At 38.0% G+C, this 16167-nt stretch overlaps 1 protein-coding gene across 1 annotated transcript; it reads left to right on the forward strand.

The window, feature by feature from the left end:
* The first annotated feature begins 1421 nt into the window (after positions 1–1421).
* On the forward strand, positions 1422–16098 carry LOC141761623 (alpha-tectorin-like). The gene is made up of 14 exons (XM_074625081.1): positions 1422–1540; positions 4576–4640; positions 8511–8640; positions 9981–10197; positions 10531–10681; positions 10816–10903; positions 11001–11063; positions 11233–11432; positions 12074–12208; positions 12983–13170; positions 14086–14240; positions 14738–14974; positions 15065–15227; positions 16018–16098. Exons 1-14 carry the CDS (start codon positions 1422–1424, stop codon positions 16096–16098), a joined length of 1992 nt encoding a protein of 663 aa, XP_074481182.1.
* The last annotated feature ends 69 nt before the right edge of the window (positions 16099–16167 follow it).

Here is a 16167-nt window from a genome sequence, read left to right on the forward strand (position 1 = left end):
CAAAATATATGTGAATGGTCTACATTCATGGCCCCACATCTTCTCCAGCAAGGTTGTGCTACAGACACGTATTTGTTTGTAATTTGGGGTGTTATAAAAAATCGAATTACACTCTTCCAACAGTGTTCTCTCCATGTACGTGAAGATGTTGTAGACTGTTGTGTTCTCCAGATATGTAACCATTCATCTTCTGTGATAGTGACACCTAATTATTCTTCCCATTTCAGCTTTACATACGATGTTGTATTTCCCCTTCTCTCCATTAGGCACTGATATAATGTAGATATTATCCTATATTTTTTTGAATTATAAACTCCAATTATGGTTCTTACTATCCCATTTTTATCTAAATTGTGCTTTATGTCTCTGTCATAAAAGTCCCTTAATTGCAGATATCTAAAATGGTCCTTAGTTTTGTTTCAGTTCCTGAAAACTCATAACATTCCCATCTTTTATTACTGTACATAATGCTGTTACACCAATTGGAATCCATTGTTTGAATCTCTGGTCAAGAGTGCCAGGGATAACATTTCTGTCATAGGCTATCCATCGAAGACTGTAGTTAGTTTTATGGTAATTTTACCGTGGTATACAGCAACTACAGGATAATTGTCACTGTTAATTTGACACTAAACATCTTAAAGTGCAAGTTGCTCCCCGAGCACTTAACAGCAGCTCACCCCCCTAAAAATGCTTAGGATGGGTTGAATGCAGAGCTCAAATTCCATGTGTGTACATGTTATGACAATAGTAATTATAATAATAATCGAGTATGTACAACATTGTGTTGTAGACCGACAATAACCGTGTACCTTGTGTCTGTGTCTGCTACCAGGAGAGAGACTCAGCTCCTGTGGACAGAGACAAACTGAAGACAAAGTGAGTTACTGACAAACTGGTTCAAAAGTGTTCAGATGTACAACAAAGTAGGAATTATTTTTCAGTCCCATAGAGTCTCTTTCTAAATGTAATTACTTTCAGAATTTACAAATCCTTAAAAAATTCTGAAATGAAAGGAAGCTAATAAAAACTTTCTGTCATTCAATAAAGTGCAAAATGTACAGTGATACTCATTGATAAGGGAGCTCAGATGTGCAGCAATCGTTCTTGTTCATGTAATTAAAAACAATAACTGCTTAATCTTGACGCAAAATTTAGATTTAGAATGAGGAGCTTCTTTTTTGGGATCATTTTTATATATTGTATCTTATAAAGAAAACATACAGCATGTATATTTATTAGGATGATGATAGAACTAGTTTTAATGTTTTATCAAAATGATCACAAATCAAAGAATGTTCTGAAAACAACCTTCTGATTTGCATATAAGCTTTTCGGAAGGAATATGTCATTCGTCACAAACTGGTTTATAATTACCTGAAGCTCTCAGGTTAAATAATAGGTTGTCATCATAGGACAGAATGCTGAGGTACCTGAGGAACCTGCTCAATGTGACGGCCCCTCTGACTTCCTGTGCGGCTTTGTTTTCTTGTGGCGAGACCTGGGGTTTGTCGTCAGAGCAACTGGCTGCACCTGAGAGGTGGGAGGGAAGCTCTTGCAGGGTAAGCTGCAGCCACAACATCTCCTCATGGCCTTCACATCTTTTGTAGTTTGATTTACACCTTTTGCAACACTCACACACTGAATCCTTCCACATCTCCACACCCCATCTTATTTTCCTATTAATTAAATATTTGTCGAGGTCTATTGCCTTGTCCACCCTAGGTCAGGTTTGTCTGGTGTGTTTCAGAGCAAGAAATGTTATTGGTTGGAGCTAACTTTCCCGATAGGCATAAGAAACATGATCTGGGTGACTGGACACGCTGTTTTAGTTTGTTATTTAGGTGCTTTAGTGTGGCTAGAGCAGTTGGCTCAGGGACACCTCCTTGACTGTCCAGGTGGGTCACCAGCATGCTGGTTGCTTAACGTGTCATCGGGCTCAATGTTTCTCAATTTTCCCACCACAACTTTTGCATAAAGGTTGAGTTAGCTAGATCCCTGGTTAGGTAGGTAACATAGGTGAAAGCTTGCCCCACATTGTCTGCTTTGTTGCACACCAGTTGTTGTGTGTTGTTGTAGTCTATTGTGCCCAGTAGTGTGGTAGTTTAGTAGAGAGCCCACACATAATGACATGTTATGTTCAATTGAACAGTTTGGTTCCTATAATGAGTTGAGAGCAACAATAGGGCCAAAACAGCACACCACACACTAACAGATTCACTCATGAACAACAAGAGTCCCGACTCAAAAATACAGAAATCTCGCAAAATCACTCACGATTAAACGTGACTTAAGTGTAAACAAACATGGCGGACGACGGGCAGGAAGAATTAGCGATGTTAGTTTTTACTTTGTTCTGAAAATTCATGAAGGATGGATGGATGGATGAAGTCATGGAGACATGTTAAATAAATACTGGTGTTGTTGCCACAAATCAACAAGTTGGTCCTCCATCTCTGAGCTCCATCTTATTACCACATTATGCTTGGCGTTTTGCATTAGCTCATGCATTAGATGGTTAACTTGTTAACGCTTCAGTCAACTTGTTCTCAATTGGCTATCGTGACTGTGTCGTCGGCTGTCCTCGGGGTTCCCCACACACAACAGGAGAGCCGATCGTAAATATTGAACATGTTAATATTTACGATTTTAAATCGGTGCGGCCAGGATGGACTTCTGAGCCGATCGGAGGATGTAAAAAACACTCTTAACATACCTCACACCACAGAAATATCTAGAAAGATAATCTTTAGAACTATCAAAAAATCGGGGCTTTGCTGACAACCGTCAATAGAAATCAGGTTTTACTCAAATCAAACCATGTCCCTAATCTTTCTGACTTCATGGGTTCAGCATTAACTGTAGAGTGTGAATAATGCGCTAAAGCATCAAAACCAGTAAATAACACAGGTTTACAGTTTCATGAGGCTGTGATTATCCTAGAGGTCAATTTATACAGTGAGGTCACGTTTCAAAAAGGAGGCTCATTACAATGAAATGTCTACTTTGGGGACTAACATCATCACACATGAATACAGTTGGGCTCATTGGATCCACAAGTCTCAGCTTTACAGTGGTATGACATATTTATACTAAATTCAAAAGACGGTATGTTTTTTTGCCCCAAACTGCATGTGATTATCATAAAGTGGGCATGTCTGTAAAGGGGAGACTCGTGGGTACCCATAGAGCTCATTTTCATTTTAGAGGTCAGAGGTCAAGGGACCCCTTTGAAAATGACCATGCCAGTTGTTCCTTGCCAAAATGTAGCGTAATTTTGGAGCGTTATTTAACCTCCTTCCTGACAATGATGACATGGTTGGTGCCAATGGATTCTTTAGGTTTTCTAGTTTCATGTGATATCTATACCTTCAACCTGCTACAGCCTCTGAAAGACAGTAATATCAGTCGGGATCGCGGGTTTCAGGGGGTTAGTAGATATATGGATATGGATTTAATTGCCAAAAAATAAATTGTATTCATGCTGAAACACATTCATCATAAAGAAACATCAAAAAGTTGCTGGAAAGATGTTAAACTTGGTCTTCTCAAAGGTTGAAATTCACTTAGTGCGTTCTTTTGTGAATAATTACTAAGAAAGGTGCGGTTACTCAGTGGAGTGCTAAAGGTCACACAATGCCAGTTTGGGGAGTCAAAATGTTTCAAGAATGTAAAACTTGCATAAGTATTCAGGAGCGTGATGAGCAGGACCTATATAAAAAGCAGACAGAGAGAGACACACAGCAGACACATCAGCCCCGAGAGCTGAAACATCCCAGAGGGTTTCATCACCGACCTCCATCTGCAGAGCTACATCTCCCTGCTGCTCCACCCGACCTCCAGACGGTAAGACAATGCTGCACACTCTCCCTCTCTCCGTCTGGCTACGATGCTTATGCACTAACTAGGATGACTGCTGCTTTAAATGATCAAGATGCATCATGGTTACTCAGTATATGGACAAGAAAATTCATTTTGAGTATGCAGTGACTTCAGGAAAACAAAGAAAAGAACTGCACTGCTTATTCAAATGATTTGGAAATATTCATTTTTATCATTTAAGATTCCTTTGGTTACTTTCAAAGCCCTCCACAGCTTATTTCTGATCTTTCAATTCTTTATTCTGCACCAACGGTCTGTGCCACATTTAAAACGTTTCTGCCTGTGTAGGCTTATTATTTACACTGCTTTCATGTTGTTCTGGTTTATTTAGTTTCAATTCTCTTCATTTGATGATTTATTCTGGTTATATTTTATAACTAAAGTTCCTTATGACATCCACCACTTTTCAGTTTCATCATTGCCTTTAAGTTTGACACACAAAGATGAAAAATGTTTTCATTGGATGTTAAAAGTAACACTGAATAATAATTTATTTCCAACACTACTTTGCATCAGGGTCCATTTAATGGATTTTAGATTCAGTATGTAACCTTTTAATAACCTTATGCAGCATGCAAGAAAGGCATTCAAATTATGAAATCATGAATCCTTTATAATGTATGTATGTATATTGGTATGGTATAGAATTTAGTGTGAATGAAGGGATTAAATAAGGTGTTTTCTGTCTCACAGCTCTCTGACAGTTTACTGCCGGGGCTCCATCATGAAGCCGGGTGCACTGCTCCTCCTGCTGGCAGGTAAGCAGCCATTGAACAGTTTTCAGTGATTAAGAATATAACTTTTATTTTAAAGGCATTTGATGAAATCAATTTAAAAGTAAAATCCTCTTTGTATACATTACAGTGTCACTGCGTGCATCTAATATCCTCGCAGTAATGGCAGCTTTTTTTTTTTTACTTCTTTTTACTAGCTTTTAACCCAGATTTGACGTTGTGCAAATTTCCAATAGAAACATTTCATGAATGATGAACACTTTTAAAACATGTGCTCATCCATGAAATCAAAATAAATGAATAATAAATAAATTATTTTACACTCAGAATTCATTGCATTGATGAATGTCATTTTAAAGGTCCCATAATGTAATAAGTGAGATTTCCATGTCTTATATTTATTATAAAGCAGGTTTAAGTGCTATATAAATACTGTTAAAGTATCAAAACGCTCAATATACGGAGAAATACTCACAGCCCGTATTCAGAAACTGAGCCCATTTGTGATGTCACAAATCTACAATATTTAGACCATTTCACAGTTTTACACGAAAACATTCTTAATGTGTCCCAGTTTATTTCTTGCTGCAGTGTATGTCAATGACATCAGCTGACAGGAAGTAAACTTGAACCCAGATTGTTGCCTAGCGACGCAATTCCATTGCAGTTCCGTTGAAATGCACTAAAACGGAGCGTTTCAGAAATATACAGGTATATTCAGGCAGACTATATGAAGAACTTAACAGGTTTTTTGAACATTACAGCATGTAAACATGTTCTAGTAGAAATATAAAATACATGTACCCGAAAATAAGCACAATATGGGACTTTTAATTCAGAGGGAATGGACAGTATATAGCTGGTGTTGATAGATTCATGTATGCTATTTCTTTTCCTTCAAATCCACGCTGTAGTTGCTGCCAACCAGGTTGACCTCAATCTGTCTGCCATGCAATTCATTACTGGTGCTGGACAGGTGAACATCAGCACGTGTCCCATCACCTACTATGGACGCACATACTCAATGCTGGATGTAAGTAAAATTAAATCATGTTTCAGAAACATCTTGTCTTTCCCTCTACTGTTATTATCTGACAGACAGACCGTTTGACTGCTGATGACGGTCTGTTAGCGAAGATATCGCATACAGATTTCATTTGCTTTTCTTGCTGAGAGCTAGATGACAATTCTACTGAAATACAAACATATTAGCATCGAAACATACTTAAAGTATCCAAAGTAAAAGTACTCATGATGCAGAATGGCCCATTTCAGAATAATATATCTGATATTATTGGATTATAATTTTTGATGCATTAATGTGTTGATCACTTATAGTTATTTTCATTACTTTATATGCAACAGGGTATCTTGTGAATTTGTCCCAGAGGATCAGAAATGTTTCATCTTATCTTAACCTATAATATTACATCATCATTTACTTTTTGATTATATTGTGATTATTAATCTGAGTTTGCAAAGGTAACTAGTAACTAAAAAAATGTTCCCCACCCCCACCCCCAGTCCTCTGTTAACTTCAATTTCTTCTCTTTAATGCAAAACTGCTCAGGACTTGTTGGACTAAAAAGTGTTGCACCAAAATGAGAAAAATATATTGATATCATTATTGACTTGAAATAATTTTATTTTGGAGTAATAAAGTAAAACTTATAGTTTAAAATGGTGCAATAAATTACAGTTTTATGAGATGAAATGATGCTGTTTTTGAGTCAAAGCCTGTCTTGAAATATTGATAATATTATACTTGATAAATACTTGATAATATTGTTGTCACTTCATGAATGGTGCCTCTCTGTTTTTGCAGCTGTCGATCCAAGGTTCAGTTCTTTCAGTTTGTTTCGAAGATGACACAGCTGAAAACGCACAAGACTGTCTTTCCGTGGGTGATTTCGGCAATGCAACCAGAGTTGGTTGGGAGCAAAAGAGTACCTCTCAATTCAGTTCAACTTTTATTAAAACTTCCAAGCTGCCACAGATGGTGTCCATTTCACAATGTCATATTCTGCTGAGGATCAGAGGACCAGTTGGAGACTATGTGAGTCATCATCAGTTCCGTGTTCTTACATTGATTGACTGTTCAGCCTTTTGTACAAATCATTTCAAAGACGTTGTGGTGCAAAGGGAACTTCAAATCAAAGTTTTATTTCTAAAATATTTTTGAAGCCATTTCCTAATATTCACTGTCCCTCATCTGTTTATGCTTTCAGGTGGATTTAGAGCTGTACAACTTTGAGGCACAAACAGCTGCTAGTGCCTTTCTGGATATGTCCGATAATTTTGTAAGTATATGTAAGATGTAACTTTGGTATCAGAGATGAGCCTGAGTCTGTTTACTGTGGCAAAGTATGTCCTCAAACCTATCTGCTGTATGGCAAGTTAACTTGATCCTGACCTCAGGCTGTGATTTCAGAAGTTTCAGAAGCATCTCGTCCCTGAGCGTAGAGCCACTTAATCCTCTCCATTACATGTACCATTACAGTTGAGTCTGTGAGCCAGAAGGTCGTTTAACAAGAATCCTCAAAGTCTCTTCCAACCATCTTGATTTAAAGAATTACATCTGCAGCGGGACAAAGAAACCATTTGTGATATTTTGGAAAATGCTCCTATCTGCGACTTGAATCAAATATAATACTGTATATGAGAGGTACAAACTGGGGCATCCTGAGAAATGATTAGCAATAAGGAATTTTGTTTGAAACAGTTACTCATTTATAATATATGTAAGGGATAATGCCCAACGAGGCGTCCGTTATCAGGAATTCATCATCAATCATTGTTTATTCAGGGAAGATTGACTGAGTAGTAAGCTCTTTCACAGCAATGCCCTGGAACCACATTCATACGAGCGAGAAGGATATACAATATTAATTAATTAATTAATTAATGGACAACATCCTGAAATTGGAGGAATATATATAAAAAGGAGGATTCAAGTCCATACACTGTTCACTCACTTGAGCGGATGCAGACTCTCAGGTAGGCAAATTCTGAGGTTCCCAAAGAAGGGACTGGGGCTCTTCAGGGATCCTCTAAACCAGGGCTGTCCAAAGTGGGGCCCGCGGGCCAAAGTTGGCCCGCCATCAGGTTTGATTTGGCCCGCCAGATGTTAACAAATTATTTTTTTTATTAAAAGACCCAACCGACTTTACTGTCTTTTGGAGGCCGTACTAGGCTCGGGTTTATGGTTAGAAGATAGTGGCATCATATGAAACTAGAAAACCTAAGGACTCTATTAATACCATATCATGTCATATTAGCTTGTCAGGAAGGATGCTAACACTCTAAAGTTGGGCTAAATTTTGGCGGGGAAAAACTGGCATGGCCATTTTCAAAGGGGTCTCTTGACCTCTAACCTCAAGATATGTGACTGAAAATGGGTTCTATGGGTACCCACGAGTCTCCCCTTTACAGACATGCCCACTTTATGATAATCCTATGCAGTTTTGGGGAAAACATGCAGTTCCTTGAATGCAGTATACATGTGTTATTTTTGCCTATTCTACAAATTGTGTATTTTAATATTTCTACATACTGGGGTCCCTAAACAGTCTTGGAAATGCATAAATTGCATAAATGACCCCAATTGTATTCAGCAGGTGGGTTTTAAGGGGCTAACTATCTAAAACATATTTAATTAAGGGAACTTGGGATCCTAGTACCATTTTGCATCTTAACAATACAATACAATAGGTGTTTAATTTTGGCCCGTGGCCCACTATTGAGTTCCAGTTTTGGCCCTCCAAGGGAAAATTTTGGGCACCCTTGCTCTAAACAAATGTTTGATATTGTAAAATTGCTGTTAATTCATTCTGTTGAATTCTGAACACTAGTTGGTGAAGTTTAATATTAAACTCATTTCCTATCACCTCCCAGATGTCACTTTGGCAGCCGATTCAGAGAAGTTAAACCCAGGAACCTGCCTCAAAGAAGTCTGTGATGAACATGCAGTCGCCAGTACTGTCAGTTCATGTGGAGTCACGGAGGTTTGCCAGGACAACGTCACGTAAATATGTTCACTTTATATTTGGAATAAAGTTTGAATAAAGGTTTGACCGACTGGTTTAAACGAAGTGTACCATGTGGATTGAAAGCCTCTTGTATTCAGACAAACGGCCTATGAACGTGACACAAAACAATGAAAGTTCTGCTATTATTCGGATCAGGGCTGCAACTAACGATTACATTCATTATTGATCTATCCATTATTTTTGTTTTGATCAGCTGATTAATGACTCCGTCTATAAAACTTAAAAGAATACTCCACCGATTCATTGTCGGACTCACGATGGAAAATTAAAAAAAAAATCATCCAAATTGCTGCAGCAGAAAAGTCTTTTAATAATAGTAATAATAATATTAATAATAATAAATACAAGCAGTAAACCCTTGGACTGAGGTTGCAGTGCAGCCTTTTTTATCCAATAAGCACCTCAAAATGTCTGTGAAGTTGTTCTTTAATGTGAGGGTCACTGAGTGATTTTTAAGATTGTTTGTATGAATATGTATGTATGGTTAGGTTTGTTATAGTAACAACATTCACCTCTGTGCCCACATAGGCCTTTATTATGATATATTCTTAAAGTTAAGAGATACAGATTGTCCTTGTCACTTATTGTGTGCACTTTAGAGACATTGAAGTCATCAAAGAGGTGCTCCAGCAGTATTGTAGTATTGAACATCATTAAAGTAGGGGGACTTGCACAAGACAGATACAAAAATAAGTGGTAAAAATCGAAGCAGCAGAGGCCGAGATATCCTGACTTTCCTGAGTTGAGTCAAACTTAAAAATCGCTGGATCCTACATTTCCCATAGTGCAACGCAATAGCACTGCATAGCCCCACTTTATAAGGTTGTCAGGTTGTCACGATATCAGATTTTCACTACACGATTAGAATTCACGATAACGATATTATAGCTAATATCATAGAACATTTTAAAAATCCTGATAATAATAATAATGATGATGATGATGATAATGTAATCAGTGAAATTAATTCTTAACTTTGTTTATTGTGCGTCTTGTTTTTTTGGAAAATGAATGACGCTCATTTGTGTGTGGGGCGTATATTGCGACACCCCCAACTTGAACGCTCAAGATATTTATTACCTTAGCGTTATTGGAGCGATATAATTATAGACTTTATGTTTTCACAGGTTGAGTGCTACTCCCCTTTACCAGTAAACTGACCTTTATGTGTAAAATTGGTGGAGTACCCCTTTAAGTTTCAAATAAGGATTCATTTTCCTCAGATTGATATGAATTTGGAAACGTCCTGTCTTTGTGGTGTTTGGATTTTTCTTTCAGAAATAAAAATATATCTGTTCCTTTCCATCTCCATCAGGTGCATTGCAAACCCTGCCGTGTGCACTGTGACCGGCTCCACTGTCATCGATTTCTTCGGCAGAGTCCACTCTATCCCGGATCGGTGTGATTACCGCCTGATGAGCAACAAGGATTTGGGAATCGTGGCGTTTTTCTCGGAGCGACGGCGTAAAAATGTGCCATTTTTGTTCTACTTCGAAATATTCTGGCGCGAGTCAGGTTCAGCAATGTTTCTGGTACCAGATGGAAGACTTTGGGTAGGCTGCCACAATCCACCTAAAAGCAATAATAACATAACTTTTGAATAGTAAATGTTTATTGTGCCTCACAAACGAAACATTTAGCTCCACAAAACAATGCATTCAGACATTCTCAGAAAGCAACATTATCAAGTACCAAACTGTACAGAGTTACATCTTCATCATTTGAAAATAAAGATATCAATAAACATCACAAGATCTACAGTCCAAGTGGGAACAAGCACACATGCAAAGCACATGTATGTGTGTTTTTTATTTGTGATGTTTGAGCAAGTGTTTCCTTTACTTTGCCTATCTGCTGTGATATAGGATGGGCGTACTTCACAATACATAAAGCTCAACACCACGACTCAGTGGATTCATGGCGTGGAGCTCTCCAAGGACCACACTGGAATTACTGCCAAGTTGCCTAACTCCAGCATGACACTCTTTTTTGATGGCACCACCGCACATGTGTCAGGTACAGAAAACAAAATATTTGATGTATATAAATTACTATTTGCCTTTTTCAACGTTGAATTTAAGGATGACAGCTGTGCTTATCAGGTTGAAAGTTCATTGATTTGTCTTTAATCGTCTCCTGACATCAACCAGGATTTGATGATGTAAACGGCTTGTGTGGCAACCCCAAAAATCCCAACCTAACCACCACTCCGAGTGCAGAGAAGACCACTTTCCCTGAGTACGATTTTTATCTTAACTTGATGCACTGACTGATATTACCTGTTTATTAATGTTGTACAAGTTTCAAATGTAATGTGCTATGTGTCACCCCCTAGATGCGAGATTCAGCACAACGACACCGTTGACAGTACGATCAACTGCAACCGCTCAACTGAACAGTAAGAACTGACCCTTCAAAACACTAAACAAGTCATCTTTATCATACATCTCAATGGTGCCATGACACTGTCATATGAGCAGGGATGATTCTGGAAGCTAATCACACAAAATACTGTTCAGAAAACTGGTAATTGACTCTCATTCTTCCTCTCTGCATGGCTGGAACAGCTGTAATCTCATGAGGCAGGCACCCTTCACTGCTTGTCACGACCGCATTGACCCAGAGCCGTACATAACCGCCTGCACAAACACTTTGTGCAAGTACCCGGCGGTGGACGGTCTCAACTGCCAGTTGTTGGAGGCTTATGCCAAGGCCTGCAGTCTGAAGGACGTCACACTGGAGGACTGGAGGTCAACGGTTGGCTGCTGTAAGATTCAGTTTCACTTTTATTATTAAATACACAACCTTCAATTTTAATGCTGGCGCTCATAAAGCCAAAATGTATGTACAGTATACGTATAGCACAATATATATGTTATAATACAAATTTTTTTTTTTAAATGTTTTAATTATTTGACATGAGGTTTATTTCATTCAGTGTACAATTTACAATGATGGTAATGGAGTTAAGTAACTTAAGAAACAATAATAATAATTTACTACTGTGTATGATCAGCAAAAGGTACTTAAAGTACTTATAATAAAAGTAGTATTCACAGTGCAGAATGAAGGCAAAAGAAAGAATGCATTACATGTAAGCAGCAGTTTAATGTTAATTTTAAATGTTTATTTGATCTATTATATTTGTATCTATTTTTTACTCCTTGTGTCTGTTTTATTATTGTGCAGCATTTTAGTATATTTAAATATACTAAATCTAAATCTGTCAAATAAATGCAGTAGAATAAAACTGCAAGTAAGTCGAGTAGAAAGAAGCAAATAAATAAGAAAATGTTCCTGAACCAGTGGAGTTTTTAGGACTTTCTTCTGTCCAGTAAAGTACATCACAAAACAAACAATACCTCTTTTTCAAATGTTATTTTCCTGTCAATCATCGTCTGTCTGTAGCTGGTGGACTCCTGCCGGGCTCCTGTCACGGCCTGGACTGCAGCCGACATGAGTTCTGTGGAGAGAACAACGGTGGAACCGCCTGCTTATGTCGGGCCATGTTTGCCTCCAAGTACAAACCAAAAGACGCTTTAGGTACAGTGCATGAGAAAACCTCCTGAAAGGTTGTGATGTTTCTTTAGAGCGAGAGTTGGTTCAGATCATCAGGATGATTCCCTCCTATTTATTTCTTTTTTGTTTTATTTTATTTGAATTTATTTTATTTTTAGAGCAAATCACCAACCGGTAAATTATGTTATCACTGTATAGAAATATTCCTGTTATGAAAATATCTTTTTGTTTTTCAAAGTAGATATTCTGAAACCAATTTTTGTTTAAGTAACTGAGAACAGAAGAGCTTGTAACTCAAAAAACACCTGCTGATACACCTAAAAGATGCAAATTGATCAAAGGTATAACTATTATTATTATATAATATTATTTTATTTTAAAATTTTAATATTTTGATTTATTTTTTAATTTAATTTTAAATTGTTTTCTTCTCATTCTTCTTCTTATTTTTTAGATGTTGGGATCGTGGGGTGGGAGGGATATACAGTAGCTAATATAAAGTTGTTTGATACTTATCTTTTTCCTTCTTTTCTAAAAGGTAACTACTGGAAGGGGTCACAGTTCAACAAATAAAGAATATTAATAATAATAATTTATTTTAGTTTTGCAAAACATCTGGCAGAGGCACAGCCCGCTCATTCTTCTTCAGTTTAATGTCACTTAACCAGAAAAACATGAAACTGGGGACATGTTTCTGCCTCCATAATAACTCAGAATAAAATCAATTCTAGCTATTACTTATTGAATATCAACTGCAATTAAATCCATATTGAAGTGGTGATATTTTTGGGTGTTCAGGCGAACCGGCAGTCTGCATGCAGAACTCTGCCACTGTTACTCTGGCTAGATGTCTGCTGCTGGACAAAGGCATCGACTACTCCGTCCTACACCTCAAGGACCCGAGCTGCACAGGTCACATGGACGACGAGACCCACATGATAAGTTTCGGCTTTAACAGCAGCAACAACTGTGGGACGGAGGTTATGGTGGGTGCTCTCCTCTAGTCTTTTGCTCTCAACAAGCACAGCACAACATGCTGTCTCACCTCAGAGTAATGACAAGTCTCAGCCAGGCATGATGACATCTATTGTTATTTTCAGGCTTCCTAGAAATGCCTTCTTTAGGCAAGTGAGCGACCATTTTAAACTGATGAAAACATCTGACTTATTATCATTTCATAAAAAGTTGTGAATATGTAACAAACGGTTGCCTATTTTACAAGTTTTGTCCACTGTTTTTTTTTTTTTTTAATTGATGTAAGGGGAGGGCACATGCTGTCAACTCACCTTGTTTTAACTCTGGTTAAAGGTACTATATGTAACTTTAAGAAAATCCTTGTGTTAATAATGACACCGGTGGCCGTTAAAGTGAACTGCAGTCACCATCCTGTTGCTCGCACTCCAGCGGTGTGAGCGATCATCCTGGGCATCGGCCAAAACAGTGACGTGACATTACATTACAATCATACATCACTGTTACTATCTGTAATGTCACAATCTCCATGATGCTAACTAGCTCGCCATTTGCAAATTACTTCATCAGCTAACGCTACGAAGCAAAACCGTCCCAAGTCCTTTACACAGAAATCAGTCCACAGCCTGTTGTAAAAGCAACAGAGAAAGTTGTGGAAGGTCTCAGTTTTTAAGTTACATTACAAAATATTCACACAATGGCAATACAAAGCAATTAATACATGTATATTATTACATATAGTACCTTTAAATACTGGAAGGACATTTCCACTAGTTTTATTTATTTACGATAGAAAGACACATGTGATTTATGAACTGGATGATAAAGATATGGACTCTAAACCTCAACAAGAGCTGTGAAAGCACTTTGTTCTCTGTCAGGTGAATGCAAAAATAATCTGAACTCATTAGGTTTTCTTCACAATCTAGACAAACAACAGCCAAATCATCTACAAGAACACCATCATGGTGAGCAACGGCACCTTGAACGGCGTCATCACCCGCCACGACCAAGTAGAGATCGACTTCTCCTGCCTCTACCAGATGCCAGACATCAGGAGTGTGTCCTTCAGGATCAAAGACAGGTGTGTGTGGAGGCCGGCTGACCGTTACCTGACTACAACGTAGTACAAACAGGACTCGGAAACTGTTTAATTTAGCAACTTCAAATTTGGTGTGATGGTTGACGGTGTGGTCTAGTTGTGCCTTTTGGGGGTTAGAAGTCCAGGGTGCCCGAAATTTTGGCCCAAAAACTATGATTTTTTTCGGCTTCAATTTCATTTCCGGAGAGGAACTCTAAAACTATTTCACTTGGGATCAACAGAGACAGACCATATTTGTCTTCCACAGACTTTATCCTGAGGAAGGTGAGCTAATAACTAGCTAGATTGTGCTCAATAGACTAATTCCATTAGTTCCAAAAGGGCTAAACCTTTGGGCCTACTTTAGTAGGGGTCAAGCAGTGAGCGGGGGTATGTGAGCCATGCTCACTTTTGCCTTGTTGTCAATGTGCAGCAGCTTGTTGTAGTCAAAGCTCAAGACAGCTGAAGTGTGTGTTTGTGTGTGTGTGTGTGTTCTCTAGCTCTGTGGTGCAGAAGATTAAATCTGGAGTTTGGAATTACACTCTGATAATGAGCGCCTACACCGACCCTGGCCGCATGCAGCATATCAAGCCGGACACTGAGATCCAGCTGAACCAGATGGTCTGGCTGGAGCTGAAGGCGGAGGAGCTGGACGACAAAATGGTCGCCATAGTGACCGACTCCTGCTGGGCAACCAGATGTCATAGTAGTCCGCGATACGACCTCGTCATTAACAAGTGAGAGAAAAACTCTTGAGACTTTGTCAGCGGCTGTAAGAATCGATTGCTGACGGTCATCAACTCATCTGTTCTCCTGTTTCTGAGCAGATGCCCGAACCCCGCTGACCAGACGGTGCACATGGAGGGAAACGGAAAGGGAACGTCCAACTTCTTCTCTTTCAACATGTTTGAGTTCTCTGGGCAAAGCACTGAAATCTACCTGCACTGCCAAGTGGAGCTGTGCTCAACAAATGGCCAAACCTGTGCTCCTGTAAGCAGGAAATACTCCTTTACCTCAGTAAAAGTAGTACAACTTGAAGTACTCATTTTGCTGTATGGTTCCTTTCATGGTGATATTAAAGGATTATTATCACTGATAATATGTGAGCAGCATTGTTGGAGCTAGCTGAGGTGGAGCTGATTTGCTGATTTAGCCAGGAGTACACATACCAGGAGTGTTTTTGTTGCTCTCATTATACATAAACAGAAATAGAAATACAGACCTGGTTAAGGGAATTATTATATTTTACATATTCAAAGACTAAGATACGAGCTGTCTGACAATCCTTTAATGTAATTATTATTTATTTATTTATGTTATTATTTGTATTTACCTCATTTTTATTTATTTATCTACCTTTTTTAAGTATGTCTTGTCTGCCGTATTTTATTATGTTTTGCAAAACCGCAATAAATAAATGTTCAACAAAAGAAAGAAATAGAAATACAGCTGAGAACAAGGACAACAAAGCTGAATGACAACTTTATTCCCTTTTTTATGGGGGGAGGGGAATAGGGACGAGTTTAATTATGTAATTATTATTGATTTACTTATTTGTTATTACTATAGTTTTATTTAGCTTTTTTTTAAATTGATTTATTTACCTTGTTTTATCAAGTACACAAAACATATATAAATAAAATGTGATGATTCAAAAATACATTTCTGTATCTTAGAATAAGAAAGAATTATGTATGTAAATATCATTTATATGACCAAAGCTGAATATAAAGCGTTGACCTCTGAAGTCTAACACCTAACCGTCCTCTCTGTGTTACAGAGCTGCGGAAAAAGGAGACGCAGAGCTTCCACGTCTAAACTTGGAAAATCTGCCCTCATCACTATGGCCTGGAGTAATTAAAGACAACCCCCCTTTTTGATCGATTACATGGTACGTATCAATTTAGTTTGTTTTTATATTAATGACTAT

Source organism: Sebastes fasciatus, chromosome 2 (genome assembly GCF_043250625.1).
Source record: "Sebastes fasciatus isolate fSebFas1 chromosome 2, fSebFas1.pri, whole genome shotgun sequence".
Lineage (NCBI taxonomy): Eukaryota > Metazoa > Chordata > Actinopteri > Perciformes > Sebastidae > Sebastes > Sebastes fasciatus.